This window comes from Uranotaenia lowii, chromosome 2, assembly GCF_029784155.1.
Source record: "Uranotaenia lowii strain MFRU-FL chromosome 2, ASM2978415v1, whole genome shotgun sequence".
NCBI lineage: Eukaryota > Metazoa > Arthropoda > Insecta > Diptera > Culicidae > Uranotaenia > Uranotaenia lowii.
In genome coordinates, this window is record NC_073692.1 from 378,891,833 (window position 1) to 378,913,063 (window position 21,231).

Genomic DNA, 21,231 nt, shown 5'->3' on the forward strand with positions numbered 1-21,231 from the left:
TCTTAGAGAACGATTTATGAAACACTCAGTATTCTATTTTTTTAATTTAAAATAAATTATTTACTACCACCTAGAGCCTCGTCCCATTTCTGGAACTTATAAAAATCGAGTTGGAAAGGAGGTTTTTCCCGGGTGAAACCATATATTGCAGAAGGATTGAATTGTAACTTTGTTCACTCAACTTAAAACAACATTCTGTCTTCGTTAGAAATGATCATAAAAAATTAACCATTATCACCGTGCTTTATAATCTGATACAGTGCTACCAGTTATTTTCACGACTAAATCTAGATGCTTTTTATTGTTAGTTTTCAAATTTTCTCCAAAATTTCACATATTTACCAACACTTTTGATTCCAAATTATTTTTATCAATATTGTTTAGGTTAATACTTATTTTTGAAAGAATTTTAACACATTTAGACTCAAAAATGTAAAATTTGAAGTTCTTAGGGAAAATTATTAGCGATTACTTGATTGTTTTGCTCGTGTATTTTACTAGTGTATGTTGTTCGCAGATGTCCAAGAAAAAAAATTGATCTAGACCCCCCGATCGATTTTTTCCTGAATAGTGCGTTGGATAGAGAAGAGTCTCCTCTATAATGTGGCAAATTTTCAAAGATGCAGATTGTTTATTTTTAAAGGTCCAAAAGAAAGACGATCTGGGATAATTACAGAAATAATAGATTGATATTCGAACTACGCAAAGCTATCTTTGTTAATTTTTTTGGTTTACCTCAATCTGAGATATGCCAGTTTGAAAAATATATCTTTTTGATAGAAAAAGCGTTCATCACTAACGAATGCTTCAAGATAGACATTTGCTGTCCGAGAAAAAAAAAAGTATTTTGGTTTGATAAAAGTGCTTAGAAGACACAGCTAACGTATAAATTTATTAAATAGAGTTAGAGCTGAAAAACTGATTTTTAAGACACGCTTTAAAATTTCAACGTTGGAAATATCATAGCGCGCTTCCTAAACGTCACATAAATTTGATGTATTTGACAAAGTTGTCTTACAAGTTATTGACTGCAATTTTGTAGAAGATAATTTAACGCTATCTTTTCAATTAAAAAAGAGTGTATGTCAAAATCATGAAAAAAAATGACACGCCCTAATACTTATACTGTATTGTTAAAGTTAATTTTTGATGAGCATCTTTGCCGATGACACCTTAGTTTCTGTGTTTTCAAGTTTGTCTCACTAAATTCTCATTCTGGACCAAGAATCCAAACTTTCATAAAATATAACTGTAACTGTAACGACAGAGTAAAACCATTATAAAATCATAATAAAGCTTTCAAGTGTCAGTTGGCTTAGTCTGTGTTACTTGGTTAGTAAGCATTGCCGTATGTCCAGTTTTAATCCGGTTAAAACTGGAAAATCGTCAATACTTACTACTCAAGTAACACAGATTAAGCCAACTAACACTTAAAAGCTTTATTATGATTTTATTATGGTTTATTCTGTCGATACACCCAGGTTTTATGAAAACCCAGACTTATTAACATTAGTCGCAAATTTCGGCAAAAATTAAAACAAAATTATGGTAGTTTTAAAGTTCTATATGCAAAGATGCAAAAAATAATTTTCAGAATTATTTTCAGTTAATTGAAGTTGAATAAATTTTGAAAAATTTGAATTTAATTCTATTTTCACTCATCTTTCTCTAGATTTTGTTCGATTAATACTTTAATTTTACTCAGAGTTGTCCGCATATTGCCAGGCTTTAGATTGAAAATTTTGAAACCAAATGCCAGGTTTTTGACAGGGTTTTCAAAAAAAAAATCTACCTGCTTTTACGACCCGCTTTCGTGGATTTTGAATTTAAAAGTGATAGTTAGAAAATGATAATAAAATGTAATCTGAATAATAACAAACTTCGCTATAATGTTCGAGGCAGATATATCTATTGCACAAATGCCATTAAAAGAACGCAATAAATGCTTTAAATACAGGACCCTTTCGTTTTTGACAAAACGCTCGAAAACTTTGTGTTGCCAAAATCAAACCGTGCCAAAATCAAATGGTTTTTTCATAAACTTTTTTCTCACATATTACTTAGAATAAACCATTGTTATTTTTATCAACGCCATTTTTCATCAAGTTTCGTATAATTGTAAGTAATTTTTGTTATTTTTTATTATGTTATACACCCATTTAGGATCTTTTTTGTTTAGGTATAACATGTGTAATAATTTGTAACATACATATTTGTTATTTTTGTCATTTTACATCTCGTTTATAGATATTTTTTAATATTTCTAGTATTTCGTTTTTATTTGTTTTAGGGTTTTCTGAAATTTTTATCTATGTAGTACCTATGTAGACAGATGCAAATGCAATCAAGTGAAGTGCATGTTGATAAAATCACCGGCATATCACTTTCTTCGGTTTAGTGATAATGAACAATCTATCGCAGGAAAAAGTCGATAGATTGAATTCAATTTGAGAAAAGTTTCGTGGGCCGCACATGGCAGAGCCCGAACCCAATGGCCGCATGCGATTAATTTATAAGGAGTGTATTCGAAAAAAATGCAACACTTTGTTTTGTGAATAACTTTTGAATACATGGATGTTTAGCTAGCGGCCAATGAAGAAGTTTTTCGACTTTAATTTTTGGATAACACGTACCCCATCTGTAATGAACCACCCTTCAAAATAATTTGAAATGTATTTTTGAATTTGGTCGAATAATAATAAATCTAGCCGATTGTCCTCCTTCGGCAAAAAACAACATATTTGACTTTTTATCACTCCACCACAGTTTTTTTGTAATGGCACGATTCCAGATCCAAACAGAGTATGTATGTATAAACTTCGTGAAACCTATTGGAGTGCTGAAGAAAACTGTCGCATTTGAAGGCAGTCTTCTTTGTATTTTTAGCCATCATCGTGTCAGTCGTTATGAAGTTCCACAGTTCAGTTTCTACAGATCGTTAGCCTCCTTTAGTACTAAACATTATTTTTTTTATTTTTTTCTACTTGTTTATCTCCGGGAATCACAGGCGAGACTTTTCAACAAAAAGTGTCTGGTTGGAAAGCAAAAGAGTTCGTTTTGCTCTCCATTAAGAATGTTTTCCAAATATCTTTCCTTACTAGAAGTCTAATTGTTTTGCGCACGATTTGACCACCGTATTTTGTTTATTTTATCGGTGGGCAGCATTTCTACCTTGTAGAATTGAAGTCAGTCCTGTTTATTTGTCAGCTAGATGAACAAGTCATAAAAATTTATCTTTTTTACCACTTCTATTGATATCTTCGTATTCACCTTAAATTCACATTCCTTAACTTCATGAAATCAATCATCTTAACTTTTATTCAAAATTTAGCTCACTATTGGATCCTCTAGGACTTTTTAAACGATTTGCCATGTAAACTTTGGCACTTTTCTGGATTTTTCTCGATCTTACCCAAAAAATTGTGTCAATGATCTTCAGTATTGGACGCTATCTTAAAAACCACTTGACATATTGTCACCAAATTTTGTACACGTATACATTATTTTACTAGGTAGCTTTACTGAAAATTTCATCAATTTTCATCCATGCATTCAAAAGCTATTCACAAAACAAAGTGTTGCTTTTTTTTCGATTTCAATCCTTACAAAGTTAACCGTACACAAAGAGCCCGCTCAAATTTTTTTATGGAAAGCTGAAAAGTCGTTAACTCTTATGTCGATTTCAATTAATGATTCAACGCAAAGTGCGTTGTGAAAGTTATCTTCGAGTTACACACATCAGATTCATATTCCAGTTGAAATTATTCTAATAACTCTGCTATCAGATGAGGTGTTTGGATTCAAAGGAGTAAAGATTATAATCCATTAGATTAAATCCATTAGATATTTGTAAACTTTACCTCAAATCTCAATTTTTGACTGGGCCGAATTCCATATTTTTAGATTGTAATCTTTACAATTCTGATGAAACAAAAAATGGATCCCTTAGACTCAAAGTTCCAAAATCATCATTTTTCAGTTGAGTGTTTCAAACGATTTTTCTAATTTCATTCTATGTTTAATGCAAATCTCATAGTTTGAAACAAAATTGTCTATTGTCTGTGTAAAATGTAATTCAAATTTAGATGTGCTGAGATATTACCCTAAGAAATGTTAAAATTTAAAACCGGACATTAACACAAATTTCATGTGCATTTCAATTTCCTAAAAGCCAGACTCATTGTAGTTCAGTTAATTGTTATGCCTACAATGCAGGAGAGTAATGCAAGTTTGTTTTGCTCCATGAGTTTCGTCTTTTCTCTCTTTACTGTTTACTTTTCAACTTGAATCAGTAAGCTGTATGTTCAGTCTTGTCTCGCGCTTTTAACAAGCACATGAACGAAACCAGTCGATTCGGTTAAGCTTCAGGGGCCGGCAGTCTCTTTTAAGCGCCAAACCTGTTTCCTCGAATACCGAGAGCTAGCTGCAAAGTTGGAGCTTAAATTTTCTATTCAATCGTTCACCCTCCAGAAGCTTTGAAACACTTGCTGCTAAATTCGTCCTAGAGAGTGTTGGGCAATCGTTTTTTGCATTCGAACTAGATCACTGTCACCGCACAATTGTGGGAACGTTCATATGTGATGATGACGTAGTTGAACTCTTCTAGGGTCAGTAGCCAACCCTAAGGCAACCCTTAATTAAAATTGCGTGCTTTTTCTTCTGAATTGTTGCTTGGTGTGCGTGTTTCGCAGCTGACAAAAAATAACAACAGTGTTCACTGGCGAGTATTCGAAAAGTGGTTCAGCCAAACCGTGGCATGGTGGAAATCGAAAGCTACCACGGTCGTCGTAGTTTGTGCGAAAAAAAACCACAGTCTTAAGCGTCTTGGCACTGCAGGGTTTTTATTCAAGCAGCCAACGAACCGAACCAAGCCATTGAGATCTCTGTGTGGTGAGGTACCGTAGCTGTTCCGTTGAGACCAATTCAGGTTGCAAAATGTGGACCACATTCGGGTAAGCTGTATGACTTGTACAACGCTACTTGATCATGAATGACAGAGGCACAAAGTGAGAGAAACAAAAATCATTAATGTTATGCAGCATTTGATTTACTTTTTGGATTTCTTTTCTTGTGTTGTTTTATAGAGGTAAAGTTAATTCAACAAACATTTGTCGAGATATTTTCTAATTTCTCTTCTCAGGCGTATGAAAGATTTGACAATTCAAAAACAGGGTCACACGATTACGGAACTAGCCAGTAAGTATTCAGTCAACCTCTCGATTATTGTAGAGGCCCAATTCGATGTATGATAAAGTTAACAGCAAACGTGACAGTCAGTAATTAAGGCTGTTCGGTTTACACGTTTTATTTTACCAGGCGCATCGAGTGTTATTCCTAGCAGATAACACTATCCTGTGGGCTCCATCACAGTGTTTTAAAAACTAAAGCTTCAAGTCATTGGAGTCGTTAAAATTTATTATGATTTGAGGTTTTACTCCGCTAGAATGGTTTCTATAAACATACTTCAGAAATTAAAAAATCAACCTAAATAGATCATATTTCGTCGATTTGTAGCAAAATTTCATAAACCTAGTAATATAAGGTTGCCAGAATTTTTTTGCACTAACACGGATCGGAAAAATCCGGACAAATTTATATAAAAACATGGCAAAATCCGAGCAATTGATTCCAAGTTGGCAACCAAAAATCCAGTTAATATCCTTGCAAATTTTGTCAAAACCCAAAACTTACTCAAAAAAAATCAAGAGAAAAATTAAAAAAAAAAATTATCAAAACTCATTGTCAGATTTCAAATTGTATTTTAGACTTCCAAAAAACCTTCCACGTTTTATTTTGGCAAAACTTGGTCAAAAAATTTCGTTTCTGAGGATTAAATAAAAAGAATTTACAACACAATTTGTTTTTTTTTTATTTGATTTGCCAAATAAAGTGAATAAATCAGTGCAATATACGAGTTTTGTTTTTTAATTAAATCCGGACAAACGGGCCGCGCCGGACTGTTCCCAAATTTTGAATTAAATATCCGCGCAAACCCGGATAAAACCGAGCTATCTGGCAACCTTGTAATAATATAAGTATGTAGGAATTACGGAATTAACGCACTTAGGAGAAAATTGTTAAATATCAATAGCCCGAAATAAATAATTGATTTGTTTATAAAACTTTCTATTTTTTTGTTATTTTTTAATTATTCATAATTTCTCACATTTCCTACACATTAACCAATTAAATCAGCAATAAAAGTATGTCCCATCTTAAGCACAACTGTTGTTAACAAATCACTCAAAACCATTTATGGTAGCCGAAATAATTTGATTTCAGTTTATCTTGATTGAAAAAACACTATGCATTGAAGAATAAAGTATTTCTTCGGTATAATAGCTAACAAAAATGCAATTTTTTTACTGATTCTAATACCGCTGGATTTATTTCGGGTGTGGGAACTCGTGAACTATTTATTATCGATAAACTTATTTTAAACAACAGCGTACTTTGAACATTCTTAAAATGCTCTTGAAGAATACAATACAAAATTTATCAACCTTTTTCTTCAGTTTGATTCGAGGGTATAAAGTAATTGCAATATTTTTTTACAAAACTTTATTGTCAAATTCAATATTATATTTTCTTTTTCTTCTTCGGACCGAGTCTTGATGATTAAAAATTTTGATTGATTTTACTTAGGTTGTCAAACTACAACCAAATGTAAACTTAAATGATTCGAAGTTGGTTGATTCAAACCTGATTGAATAAGATTTATTTTTTTAACAAACACACACATGAAGAATTTAAAAAAAATATTATCCTCAAAGACATCCATCAACTAAACACTGAGCGTACACTTTTCGAGGATAAGATGGCTAGCATCTTACAAATCTTAAAACCATCGACCTACAGAAAGATAAAATAGAACCTTCTTTCTAATTCATAATCATAATTGTTCTGAAAAGCCTCTTTCCTCAGCCAGGAAAAATAATCACCACTTGCTATAGAAGATTATTCGATTGTTAAAAAAGCATTTCAAAACAATAAGACGAATTAAGGGGCAGCTAGACCCAACACATATTTTGGCTGCTTATAAACGGCAATTTGCTCAACAAAAGCTGAGCTAAGGCAGCATCCATTAATTACGTAACGCAAAAATACACTTTTTTACCCTCAGCCTCCGTATATCACAAATCGTAACACTCTGCGACGTATCCTCCTATGAAAATTACGTAACGCTGATAAATAACCGCCATTCTCATATTTTTTTATTTTGATTTCCGAAGGTTAAATTTTTTTTAATATAATATTTTGAACGAGTTTTCAAAATACATACAACAACAAAAACTGAGTTAATATTTGTCCAAATCACTTCTTGGTACTCAATAATGGTAACTCTCTATTAATACTTGGTTGTCTTATTACGAATTGCTCTGTACTTGTTAGCTGATTACTTTATTATTTTGCTCAAGGAGCACTTGTTATGCGAAATATATTTCACTTTGTTATATTCTTCGGAATCGAATAAACTTTCCATTTTTAATATCCGTAAAGTGGAATTGAATTCTTGGGAGTCTAATATTAGGTTTTCCAATGGTCATTTCATCGATATTGAATACAGATCTTAAAGAAGTCTCTCTCAGGATCTTTATAAGAGAAAAAAAATACAAACCAGCTATAATCATGTTGTTTTGCTTTTCATTTCCCTGCAAAAAAGTACCCGAGCAGACTTTTATGGCAAAATTATAGCAAATTTTGCTATCACGCCTTGAGAGCCAAACTTGCTTTCATTTTGGTTGACATAAGGTGGTACACAGCAAAAATGAGAGCAAAGATTTCAATACTTGGTTAGCAAAGTGATACCAAAATTTGCTAAAACTGAGACCCTAACTACACCTCATTTTTCGAGAGCTTGGAAAGCACAATGATGCCAATATAAAGCATCAAATAATTTCCAATGAAAGCAAAATTTGACCTCAATATACTCTCAAATATAAAGAAAAACGAGGTATCGAAAAAAGCAAAAATATGCATCACTTTGCTAAGAATGAAGATCTTTGCTCTCATTTTTGCTGTGTACCACATTATGTCAAGCAAAATAAGAGCAAATTTGACTTTCCAGGCGTGATAGCAATATATGTCATAGTTTAGCAATAAAAATTTCAATTCAAGTTAGTACCGTCAATTCACAAGAAAAATTTCTTTTGTCGACCAACCGCCTGAACGTATAAATAAAAATCCTAAATTTTGGCATAAAAAAACAGAATTTGCCAACAATAATGCGCCTTCGGGCAGACAACGCGTGAGAAACAGATTATCTAAGCAAAAACCACCAAGTTTATAAAATGCATGTGTTGTCTACATACATACATACATCTATTCCAGCTTTGTGTCTAATTTTCACGAACAAACAAAAAAACATCTAAAGGAAAACAACAATATCGAAGGATTGCGAGAAGAACCAAGTCTCAAAAACACCGATAGTGTACAAAACGACATCTCAACACAACCACGAGGGGTAAAGATGTTTATTCGCGTGGAGAGTACCGGAAACTAACGGGAAATTTATAAGCGGCATCCTTTAACCTCGGAAAATAACAGCGCGAGTTGTAAAAAGCGAATCAAGCAACCGCACAAAACCAAAAGCAAATTTTTAAATAGTTATAAAAAGTATTAATTTCCTAGTTCCCTTACTCTGAATAATAAGATAATCTTTAAACTAGATAAGTAATAATAAAAGGAAAACACTCACGATTTTTCCAGATGATTTTTTGCTCCAGCCATCATCAACTTTATTGAGTTTTTCCCTTAGGCGTCGAATCAACAGATAGGCCATGAAGATCGAGCCAGTCATCCTCCATCACCTCTATTGATTTTCGAAGCTCCTATGGTTCATCACAAGAACACGAGTTTTAGGTCCTTTTACGGCTGTCGAAAGTGCAACCTGGGAGATGGGAAAAACTAAATTAATGTCCGATAGTTTCATTTACTTACCTTCTACGATACAACTAAGCCGCTACATGAAACCAGAACCGTTTTTGATTTCGTCGTTCTCCCGTTCCGTCGCCCAGATTTTTCTCGAACCCAGTTCACCGTTCTCAGCTGGGGGAAACTCAACCCAGACCAACCCGGATCACCGTTCTCAGCACGGGTATAGCTGATGCGGATCATCGCACGCAGCATCATCCGGATCTTGTCGCAAATTCAATCCCGCTAGCAGCAACACAGTAGTGATTGCTAAAAAAAAAAGAGGGGAAAAGACAAACTTACACCCCATAGTTGAAACGAAACAAACAGCTGACGGTCCTTGGTCCAGTGTAGTCGGCAGCCCCGAACACCAGTTTATCCGTCCACCGGTCGAGTTATCGGCCACCGTACGAGGAACGTCCAGCTTTTCAGTCGAAACAGCAGAAAAATCCGAAAACGCACGTCGAGTTTTCGCGAGTTTGTTTTGATTTTGGTTTGACGCATGATGAATCTAGTATGGTGGTCTCACATGCCAAATTGCACGTTCAGCCATACTGAAAAAAGTAATTGATGATTGGCAAAACTACGCGTTTTACAAAAATCAGAGCACCTCCCGCATAGATAGGTATGCGTTCCTGTGATCTTTTTCCCGAGACACTGAAAAGATTACCTTAATAGTAGTCAGATGATTCATGGACGATTATACAAATAGTTTTTGTAATCGTTTGGACACACTTTACGATACATCCAACGGGTCGTTAAGTAGAGTTACGATTCAATAACTATTCAAATTCATTGAGCCAGTTAGGATCATACGTGTTATCTTTTGTTAATGACCCTCTCATAAAGGAATGATGCTTCAGCTTATCGTCTGGTATTGGTAAAATGATAAAACATCAAATGAATAATTCTTTTCAAATCGTTTATTTCACCGATACCTTACATAATTCCTAAAACACATATACAATCCAAGACTTACATGATATCAAAAACACAGAAGAAACTTTTCTAAAACGATTACTGTTGTTGATGTTGAGCTGCTGAGTTGATAATGATGAGACAGAACAAATAGGAAGATCCATCAGTAAAGTATTTGTGCTATTGGCCACCTCACATTCCAGCTGCATCGGCACAATATCCTTGAAAATCATGATCGAACCTTTACCGCTGGCTGAGATCTGTCGTTTTGGGTACTGTGGTAACTCCTCCGCTGTTTTTTTCACCATTGCCTTGCAAAGAAACCGCCCGATTTTTCCCGTCGGCTCCTGTAATAAACAAGTTTCAATCAGAAAAACGTATAGGTATAATGGTATAATGGACAATAAAGGTACTAACCTTCGTTACATCGGAACCTGTGCTGTTGCCTACCGGACCGGCTTGAAACAGTAAAACTTGCGTTAACTGTGCCGGGAGATCAATTTTTTTCAGAAAAAATCGACCACGTGCGTTGACAGCAGAATAAATTGGGGCGCGTTGCAAAAATAATCATTTTTATTTCTTGATCATTTATTCTATCTTCCAGAAATAATGTTTTATCTTCTCGTCGCGTTGCTAAATTTCTCAATTAGTTTTTAAAAAGATAAGTCGTATCTTTTACAAACCATTTTAAATCGTTTTTAGCAACGGCACGTTTAGTAGGGACCCAAAAGAAATCGTCAATATTAATGTAATCTGAACCGAATGATCCGAAAGATTCAAAGTATGGTTTTCGACTATGTGGGCTGGCATCCCAGCCAACTCAGCCAACAGCCAACTGTCAAATTTCGGCTGCGTTTCGCCCCCACCGCCGCATCCAACCCTCGCCTACTTTTTGCCAAAGTGAGACCACCATATCTAGATTCATCATGGTTTGACGTTTGGGTTGTGGTTGCCAGTTAGTTTGTTTTTTTAGTATGAGTGTCGGAGTTCGCAGAGATGGATTCTGTAACATGAATGGATGGGGGGCGTATGAATGGATTTGAATGAATGAGTTAATTTTTAGTTTAAGGTGTTACCTCAGATTCTCATAAGAGAATCTGACTTTAAGAATTGACTTTCTGTGAGCATAAAATAAGGTTTTCCTTCCAACGCATAGTCAATTTCATTGTTTGCCATTCTACAAACCACGTTGTGTATTCCAAACACAACATAAATTTGTGCGTTGAGCGATGGTCGAAATTGAATGATTATATTTTTGCTGTGAAAAATACATAATATAGCTTATCATTGCCTATTTTTGCTATCAATGTTTTCTTTCTATGAAGAAAAAAATTAAATAGATTATTTGCCAGATGAGGCCACATATTTGATTTCTTTTTTTTTTTAAATTAAGTGTTCCTCAACTATGCCGAATTTTGCTGTTGGGTTAGTTGTACAGCAAATTATGCTATAATGTTGGTCTCAGATTTTTATTAATGAAATATATGGATACCTTAGTTATGCCTAGTTTTGCTATCATTTAAATTTCTACACCAAATTGTGCTCATTATTTGCTGTTGATACCTAAATGTGGTCTCAGTTTGCTGTCAAATAAAATTATGTGAGACCTTAATTATGCCTAATTTTGCTCTCGTTCAAAATTTTACAGCAAAAAGATGCTATCAGTTTGCTGTAGACACCTTATTTTGATCTCAGTTTGCTATCAATTCGGGTATCAATGTCTGCTCGGGTATGTTATCAAAAACGCTGCGGTTAAAATGAAAGAAGAAAAAAACGGTTACGTTACGATCAGCATATCTGCCCCCTCTCCTATGTCATAGATCGTAACGCTCGAGCTTACTCCCTCTCCCCTAGGAGCGTTACATAATAAATGGATTCCGTAATTATTTTTTCAGCTTACTGGCTGAATAAAGACAAACTGAAACGATATTTCAGCGTTCAAAGAAGTCTTAGCCCAACAAACATTTTGGCTGATTAAAAACGACAACTCGCTGAACGAAAGCTGAGATAAAGCATAATAGCTTACTGAATAAAAGCAAACTGAAGCGCTGTTTCAGCGTTTGAAGAAGTTTTAGCGCAACCGATGGGAGAAGATGAAGAATAACTTCTGTATCACTTTTTCAGCCTTTGTTCAACCAATCTGCTACCTTTGAAATTTGACAGCCTAAAATGAACTGCGGTAAAGCTGCAAATGCATGATGGCGGATGTTTCGACCTGGAATATTTTTTGTTTTTTCTTATCGACAGCCATTTTTCAGAATTACTCACTCCTCACTTCATGACAAAAGGAAGAATGGTTCCCTAGGAGGATTGCATGTTTTGGTTCTGAAAAATGAAAAAAAGCCATTCCTGGTTCAAATAATTTCTTCTGTAGACGCATTTTGGTAGCTTGAGAACGGCAAATTTTCATCACGTAGCAGACTTCATGGTTGGTTCAGCGTGCTGCGACATGCGATCAATAAGCCAAAGGTCTAGAGTTCGAGACAGATTGGAAACAAAAAAAAATAACACAGAGGAGAAAATGGCAGGGGAAAATGGATGCCAAACATCGGGCAGACATTGGTCATTTGTTTTTGTATCTATTGTTTCGGTCGCTCCACCAATTGAGGTTTAATGACGTTCGCTGAACAACTTCTCCAAATCAAGACGATTAAAGGCTAAAGACACGTGAATTAGTGAATTTTGGAGGCCTTTTTTCAGCTAGATTGCTGATTAAAAATTGAGCCACGATATTTTTTCAGCAAGGAATTGTTTTTTTCGGGAGAATCTATAAAGCGGTTTATCTCTAACAACTCTTAACCTTCCAAAAGATCTATAATAGATTTTTATTCTGTCCTGATTAACCTTCTGACGGCCTTTCCATACTTATATGTACATTGCGTTAAAAAAAAAATGAAATCGGGTAAAACTTTGACAGGCTGCCATTTCTCTCTTGGTTGATAATTTTTCATGAAATTTTCACACAATCTAGTTCAACTATCCATTTAACGCTTTACAAGTTTTGAAGTCTTTACAATGACTGGACACAAAGATACAACTAATGAAAACGTCTGCTGGGTGATAATGAACCTCATTTTCTACCCGGCACCATTTTTGATCACGTTTATCGATTTTGACGAAATTTGGCCTAGAACTAGATCAAACATTTTTACATCATTGGACCAAATTTCAAGATTTGTCATTTTTTTTTATTTTGTTTCGATTATAGTCGTTTAACCATCTTTATCAACGTTGCAGTTGACGGATCGTTATTGAAAAACTTATCCGATACAACTGTGTTCGATGTTTACCCTCGGGCTCGAACTCGCGGACATCGGCTCAGGAGACAACTGACTTGCCAACAGAGCTATATCACAAGCCCTAAGATTTGTCAATCGAAATTGTTAAAGATACAGCAAATTTAGTGAAGCAATACCAAATTTCCCTTTTTATGGGGATAGCTGTATTTTGGTGTCACTGTCCAGTCATTGTAAAGACTTCAAATTTTGTAGAGCGTTAGATGGATAGTTGATATTGTGTGAAAATTTCATGAAAAAACTATCAAGCAAGAGAGAAATGGCAGTTTGTCAAAGTTGGAAGTGGGTGCGTAATTTTATATGATTTAATTCTTTTTTGAACGCAAGTGTATAACCGTTTTATAAATGGTCGCAATTCGACCAGACCGAACTGAACGCCAATTTGAAAAAAATGGAGTTATCTATTGCAACGGATGGGAAACATGATAAACTACCTATCCAATGAAAATCAGAACATTTTTACTTTTTTTACTGATTTTATTAGAAAATTTCAATGTTGCAGGCAGTGGAAATGGCAAAAATGCAGCCAGCTTTGAGGTGAAGATGAAAAGCATGTTTTGGTCATGAAACTGATTTTGTGCGAAATAAGCTTATGTGTGTTGGTTTTTTTCTTTTCGAAACAGTTCTTCGGTTTGTCAGGAACTAATATCCAATAAATTAAATGGTAAAAAACGTTCCCGTAGCTAAAAACTTCATGTTGCGGATTGTTAACATTTATTAAAATCTCGTTCAGCCAGACTGAACCGAATCCCTTAAATTTTGTTTTCCAATTTACTTAAGGGAATGTTAGGATTTTTGACATTTAACGATAAAAGATGCTTTATTTTATTGCTTACTGTCGTTCAGAACGCAACCGGTAAGTTAAAATCACAGATATTCCGCTTTTCAAAAGTGCGAAATTTGTATGGCTCGGTTCACTCTGGCTCAACGAAAAAAAACATTTTTCAAGCATCAGCCATACTCGTTGGGTGCTGCTTGTAAACCGCCTATAAGTAGGCTCCTACGTTTAGAACAAATTGCCCAGTCAAATGATAGTGCATGACAAATTTTTAAACATTTTTGTTCGACCAGAGTGAACTGGGTGCAAACATAATGCTGTTAAAGTTCAGTTTTCTGCTTGATGTGTAATCAGAAATCGACCAGTATAACATCGATGGCTTTGTAAGAGTCTAAATGTGATGGTAAAATGATTAAATAAGATATCTGATGAAATGGTATCAATTGGTAGGGCTGTGAACTTCGAACTCGATTTTCTCGAAATCAAGTTTATGGCGTTCAGTTCGGTCTGGTCGAATCGCGACCAAATGTGTTAAAAAGACTTTCAAAACTGGCATGATCTATTCCTCCTCGAAGGTTTTTAACTAGACCCAAGACTGTAATACTGAAAAAAAATTGAAAAAAGCTGCAATATCGAATTGGTACAGGTTTACAAATTTCCTCAAACTGGTCATGCTTTAAGGTCGCGTTACACCGCATGTGAATATGAAAATGACAAATGTTATTTGTTCAATAACTCAATAAAGTGACACATATTGGCTTTGTAACACGATAGAACCCATGGGGAATCCCGATCAGAAGAGAGAAACAAAATTATATCTAGATGAGATATTTTGATGTTCAATTTTTTTCTATCCAAATGATATGTAATTTAGTATCTACTCGTAAGATGTTAAAATATCTCAAATTATAACAAGAAGTCCATGCAAGCATATCAAAATTATCAAGATTATATCTCAATCAGATAGGATTTAGACCACCAAAAATGCAAAAATATGAGTCTTGCATACAAGCTTCATGGAATTTTTGTGTTACAACACGCATTACTTGTATGCGAGAGCAGTTTAAAACTCATCATTTTACTATTCCCCATCCATTTCAACATGTTAAAAACACCAAAATATGTTTTTTTTTATTTATTGGCGAAATAAGGTAAAGATAGAAAAGAAAATGAGGTTCATCGGTCATTTGAATGAGCGCTAGATAGTGATTATAATATCTCAACCTAATGCTAGAGATTACAACCTGTTTGGACTATGGTTCGAATTAAATAGAAAAGAATTATACATTCCAAAGTTGTCATTTTTTGCATTCAAACAGAAAGTTCAGAAAAGGCTAATTGAAAAAAACGCATCCACAGTTTGGTTTTGCAAAAACTTTGTACAGGTCAACACATTTTGAGGGGCATTTTTTTTTTTCAAAAGTTTAGGAACCAAATCTGTACAAAATCGGTTTTTAGGTGATTTAGAATCAAAGCAAAATTTTTTCATGGATAACTCAAAAATGATAAAAATGATACTGAATGGGCTGAAATTAATGTAGAATACCCCCTTTATTGTAAATCTTTTAACATTGAATTTATATTATTTGAATAGTGAAAATCTTTCTGTTAAAACTATATTACTTTTTGCCATGTCAGAATAATTCTTCCTTCATTTCCAAACTTTGGTTAAATTATAAAACAGACAACAAATCGTAATATCCCTTAACCCGCAAGATAAACGTTGCGTCCCTCCTTATCAGCAATACGTGCATTCTTTGCCCGTTGACAATTGTCTGTTGATTTACCTGTTCCGCCAATCCCTTCTCCAGTAGGTACAGCTCTAAAATTTAATCTCCACTGTGAAAGAAGCCAAGCAATTCAAGACATCCCTGTTCTGCCCGCCAATAACTGGGCGTACAAAATCGACTGATTCGTTCGGCTGTTATCAGCAATCGGGTCGCTACTCTACAAGGTATGTGATTGACCATTTTAAAGTAGCTTTCGAGTCGTAATCAGTTTCAAAGCAACACTCAGGGATTCCGGGTGACAATTAGAAATGTTGGTGGAAGGAAAAAAATCTATTTTTCATTGAAACGGATAATCTAGGTCAAATTTGGAATATTGTTTAATAAAGATAGAATTGTCGTCCATTTGGTGTGTTAGTTTATAAACAACTCGCAAAGTATTCGATTACATAATGGACTCAAAAGATGATTTCGTGACTGTGAATGATACGGTCCAACTGATAAGGTAAGCATTTCTTCAACGAAGGTTCCAAACCATTCCAATTGAATGCTTATTCAAGCTATGAATGCTTTCTAGAAGTCAATTTTTAAGCTCACAAAATATCCTTAGAATTCTTTTAAAACTAACTAAAGCTTTAAACAAGAGAACTTCGTTTTGAGATCAAATATTGCGTTATCACCTATATAGTCTCAATACGTTCGAACAACAATCGTGCTGTTGATGAAGATAAGCTCGAGGCGCGTTCCAAATGTTTCACCGGTAACCGGGACCTTTGTTATCTACGCTTCAGTGAAATCAATGGAAATAAGTAAAAAAAAACTAACTGACGCTTTTCCTTCTTTCATTTTTCAGAGAAAACATGGACGACTACGGCGAATCTACGGGTTTGCTGGAGCAACAGGTCGCATCGGTGCGGTTACCCATCTTGGGGATGACCTGCCAGTCCTGTGTACGAAACATCGAAGGCCATATCGGTAGCAAGCCAGGTATCATCAAAATCAACGTCCAATTGGCCGAAAATGCCGGCTATGTGGATTATGATCCCAGCATCACCGATCCAACGCAGATTGCAGCCGAAATAGACGATATGGGTTTCGAGTGTCCGTATGGCGATGAAACAGATAACGGCAACAAGGTGTCGGAAACTCGAATACACATCGAAGGAATGACTTGCCAGTCATGCGTGAGAAACATCGAAGGAAACATAAAGGGCAAACCGGGAGTAGTATCGATTAAGGTGTTGTTAGAAAAGAAACTGGGAATAGTGGAGTTCGACCGAAGAGAAACGAGTCCAGAGCAGATAGCAGAACAGATAGATGATATGGGTTTCGAGGCTAAGGTAGCAGAATCAGAAGACCAAAAGACTGACAGCGCTAGGCAGCCTAGCAATGGGAAAACCCGTTCGGAGAAGTTGATTTTGATCGACGAGGGCCTCGCTGCTCCGAACGGGACATCCAACGGTAACAAGCAGGTCCGACTGAAGGACATCTACAAACGATGCTTCCTTCACATACAGGGTATGACCTGCGCTAGTTGTGTTTCGGCCATCGAGAAACATTGCAAGAAAATATACGGCGTGGAATCAATTCTTATTGCCCTGCTAGCAGCGAAAGCCGAAGTAAAATATGACGATAGCTTGACCAGTCCAACGGACATAGCTAAATCAATCACAACGCTCGGCTTCCCGACAGAGGTGATCGACGAACCCGGTACGGGGGAAGTCGAAGTAGACATCGAGATTCTAGGGATGACTTGTGGATCCTGTGTAAATAAAATAGAACAGACTACGCTCAAACTTCCAGGGGTATTGAAGGCTTCCGTAGCGCTCACTCTCAAACGAGGACGCTTCACATTCAACAACGAAAAGACTGGCCCACGGACGATCTGTGAAGCGATCCAAAATCTAGGCTTTGAAGCAACAGTTTTATCGAATAAAAATCGGATGGCACATAACTACCTGGAGCACAAAGAAGAAATTCGGAAATGGAGGAACGCATTTTTGATATCGCTAGCCTTCGGAGGACCATGCATGATCGCTATGATCTACTTCATGGTTCTGATGGAAACGCACAGCCATGAAGAGATGTGTTGCGTTCTTCCTGGGCTCTCCATGGAAAACCTTATCATGTTCGTCCTTTCCACCCCGGTTCAATTTTTCGGAGGGTGGCATTTCTACATCCAGGCCTACCGGGCCGTGAAACATGGAGCTAGCAATATGGACGTCTTAATAACAATGGCAACCACCGTCAGCTATATTTACTCCATCGGTGTGCTAATGGCCGCCATGTTGATGGAGATGAAAACTTCTCCGCTCACATTCTTCGATACTCCACCGATGCTGTTCATCTTCATCTCCCTGGGTCGGTGGTTAGAGCATGTAGCCAAAGGGAAAACATCAGAAGCTCTTACCAAACTCCTATCGCTCAAAGCAACCGACGCCCAGTTAGTAACCCTAGGAGACGACTACGAAGTCCTCAGTGAAAAAGTAATCTCAGTGGATTTGGTACAACGAGGCGATGTGCTCAAAGTAGTACCAGGAAGTAAGGTCCCAGTGGACGGAAAAGTGCTATGTGGTAACTCAACTTGTGACGAAAGTCTCATTACCGGGGAATCTATGCCGGTACCAAAAAAGAAGAACTCGGTCCTCATAGGAGGTTCCATCAATCAAAACGGATTGCTTCTGATGACGGCTACTCATACCGGGGAAAACACTACTCTAGCTCAAATTGTTAAACTAGTCGAAGAAGCACAAACCTCGAAAGCTCCCATCCAGCAGCTGGCCGATAAGATCGCCGGATACTTCGTACCATTCGTGATCGCCGTTTCAGTGGTCACTTTGATCGGTTGGACCATCAGCGGGTACATCGACATCCACCATATTCCGATGTCCGATGCTGCCAAGGAAGGGCTCAACCGGGAAGAAATCATCTTCAGTTACGCGTTCCGCTGTGCCCTAAGTGTACTGGCGATAGCCTGTCCGTGTGCTCTAGGTCTGGCCACGCCAACTGCCGTAATGGTATCGACGGGGGTAGGGGCCTTACACGGGATCCTAGTGAAAGGTGCCGGTCCTCTTGAGAATGCCCATAAAGTGAAAACCATCGTATTCGATAAAACCGGTACCATAACCTATGGTATGCCGATGGCTTCGCGGGTGTGTATGTTTGTGAAACCCCAGTTATGTTCTCTGGTCCGGGTACTTAGCATAATCGGTTCGGCCGAAGTGAACAGTGAACATCCGATTGCATCAGCAGTGGTTAAATTCGTGAAAGATGCTCTCCAAGTGGAAGTGTTCGGCAAATGTACAAACTTCATGGCCGTTCCTGGTTGTGGAATACGATGCGTCATCTCCGGGGTTGAAGGAATCATTCGGGACGGGTTGGCTTCTGACAAAATAAAGAACTACGAAAATTCCTACAAAAGTGACTCCAGCTCAGTTAGCTTCATCAACGGGGCCGCCGTAGAAGAACTAATCCCGCAGTTGAGCCCGTCGCAGAAAAACACCATCGAACTTCAGCAACTCCTGCAGCTCGAAACAATAGAGGCGGAAGTTAGTGGCGAAGCATTCGCATCAATCAACGAATACAACGTGCTAATCGGAAACCGGGAGTGGATGAATCGGAACGCCATCGTCGTTCCACCGGAGGTCAACATCAAAATGACCGAAGAAGAACAGATGGGAAATACCGCCATCCTATGTGCCATCAACAATCAGCTCATCTGTATGGTTTCCGTGTCCGATATGGTCAAACCGGAAGCCCACTTAGCGGTGTTTACGCTTAAGAAAATGGGAATCGATGTGATTCTCCTTACCGGGGATAACAAAAACACGGCAGGGAACATTGCGCGGCAGGTGGGAATTAATAGGGTGTTTGCAGAAGTGCTACCCTCGCACAAAGTGGCAAAAATTCAACGGATACAGGAAAGCGGAGTACGGGTTGCGATGGTTGGAGATGGTGTTAACGACAGTCCGGCGTTGGCTCAGTCTGATGTGGGCATATCGATCGCTTCCGGGACAGACGTTGCCGCCGAGGCCGCTGATGTTGTATTAATGAGGGTAAATCGAGACACAGTACTGACTAGAAGGATAGATACTAAAAGCGGTTTTCTTTTGTAGAATGATTTGCTTGACGTGGTTGCGTGTTTGGATTTATCCCGGAAGACTGTTAGAAAGATACATCTCAACTTCCTGTTTGCTAGCATGTATAATCTGTTGGGTATTCCGCTTGCAGCTGGCATTTTTACACCGTTCGGATTTATTTTAGAGGTAAGTTTGGTCTTAGAAAATAATCTGAAACCTTTAGAATTATTCGAGTTTCTCATGTATTACGTGCTGTACCAACTCATACGATTTCTACATAAGATCATGATGGTTTATGAAACGTGGATCTACTATACCCAACTGCATGATGTAAGTTACTACAATCTCCATCACTTATATGGCACAAACATCTCCGATGGTAACGTCTTGGATCTAGTGCCCAAATTGTCAGAGTAGAGAGCCTTCGGATCGGCATCATAATTGGCATATAGATAGCTGAATATGGATGTTATTTTTCGCATTTATAACCTAGGTTTCTTAGAGGTTTTGAGTAATATTATTTTGGTTTTATCCATTTAAAAAAAACAGGTGATTGTCTGTATCCGACAAGGGTTTACTCACATACCTACATATTTATCCTTAAGGTATCGTAAATTCTCGATCAGTCATTAGCCATACGCAAAGGAAATTTGAAAGTATTCACCGGAACTCCCATTTTGATTATGTACCTACCTGTCGCGTTCGATCTAGACAGCAGATGTCTACTGCGGCTGACCAGGGATTTTCATTTTCGTCGATAACCTATCTGCTTCTTTGGGCTTTTCCCGCCACTCAACTTCGTACCTTTTTAAATTTGATTTTTGTGGACTACTGATGATGAAACCTTCTCTTTATATCTCTTTCACATGTTTTCGGGTACTGTAGAGGAAAAAAAAGAATTGAAAGATTTTTTGCTGCAAGGTTTGTATGGAAATTTCAAATAATTATATTACTACCCCTCCCATAACTTTTTTTTGGTAGCTTTTGCTGCCAGAAAAAGCAATAACAATTTAGAAAGCGATACATCCAGTCCTAAATTAGCGCAACGGGTTTTAATTTTGTATAGAAATTTGTAACGGAAAACAAAATTTTTCATTCAAAATTATTCAGAGATGTACTGAAAGTTCCAAAAAATATAACTTTGGATGAAAAATATTCCTTGATTCCTAAAGTACAATTCATGTGAACAAAGTACAAAACGAACTTGTACCCCAGGAAAGATATTCGATGTTATACAAAATTTTTTGGTTCAACTTTTTTTTTTAATTTAAGCGTTTTTAACTGATTATTTAAAAGCTGTAAGCTGTATAACCGTAGAATGAAAATAAAAAATTCCAAAAAATTGCTTGCAAAGCCGGCAAATTCATTGATTTATTTAATCTTTGCAAAAACATTTCATGAAATTACTAAAAGCTCTAGCAAGCAAGGTCTGCCTCTTATTTTCAAAGAGAAGGTTCGAAGAACCTCATCTATATATGGCCTGGATTCGACCAGACCGAACTGAACGCCAATTTGAAAAA

The 21,231-nt window shown here is 36.7% G+C and overlaps 1 protein-coding gene across 5 annotated transcripts in view; it reads left to right on the forward strand.

Annotated features, from left to right (window-relative positions):
• LOC129747505 (copper-transporting ATPase 1) overlaps positions 1 to 21,231 on the forward strand; it is a 108,905-nt gene that overhangs the window by 29,218 nt on the left and 58,456 nt on the right. For 3 of the 5 annotated variants that reach the window (XR_008737515.1, XM_055741758.1, XM_055741759.1), the window contains 2 exons: positions 16,486 to 19,687; positions 19,748 to 19,897. Coding sequence is in view for 4 of the 5 variants with exons in the window: in XM_055741758.1 (XP_055597733.1) it covers positions 16,486 to 19,687; positions 19,748 to 19,897 (3,352 nt within the window). In the remaining variant the exon portion in view is untranslated. Of the gene's footprint in view, positions 1 to 4,444; positions 4,953 to 15,913; positions 16,138 to 16,485; positions 19,688 to 19,747; positions 19,898 to 21,231 lie in introns of those variants that run through there. The other 2 variants (XM_055741761.1, XM_055741760.1) reach the window with 2 other exon arrangements.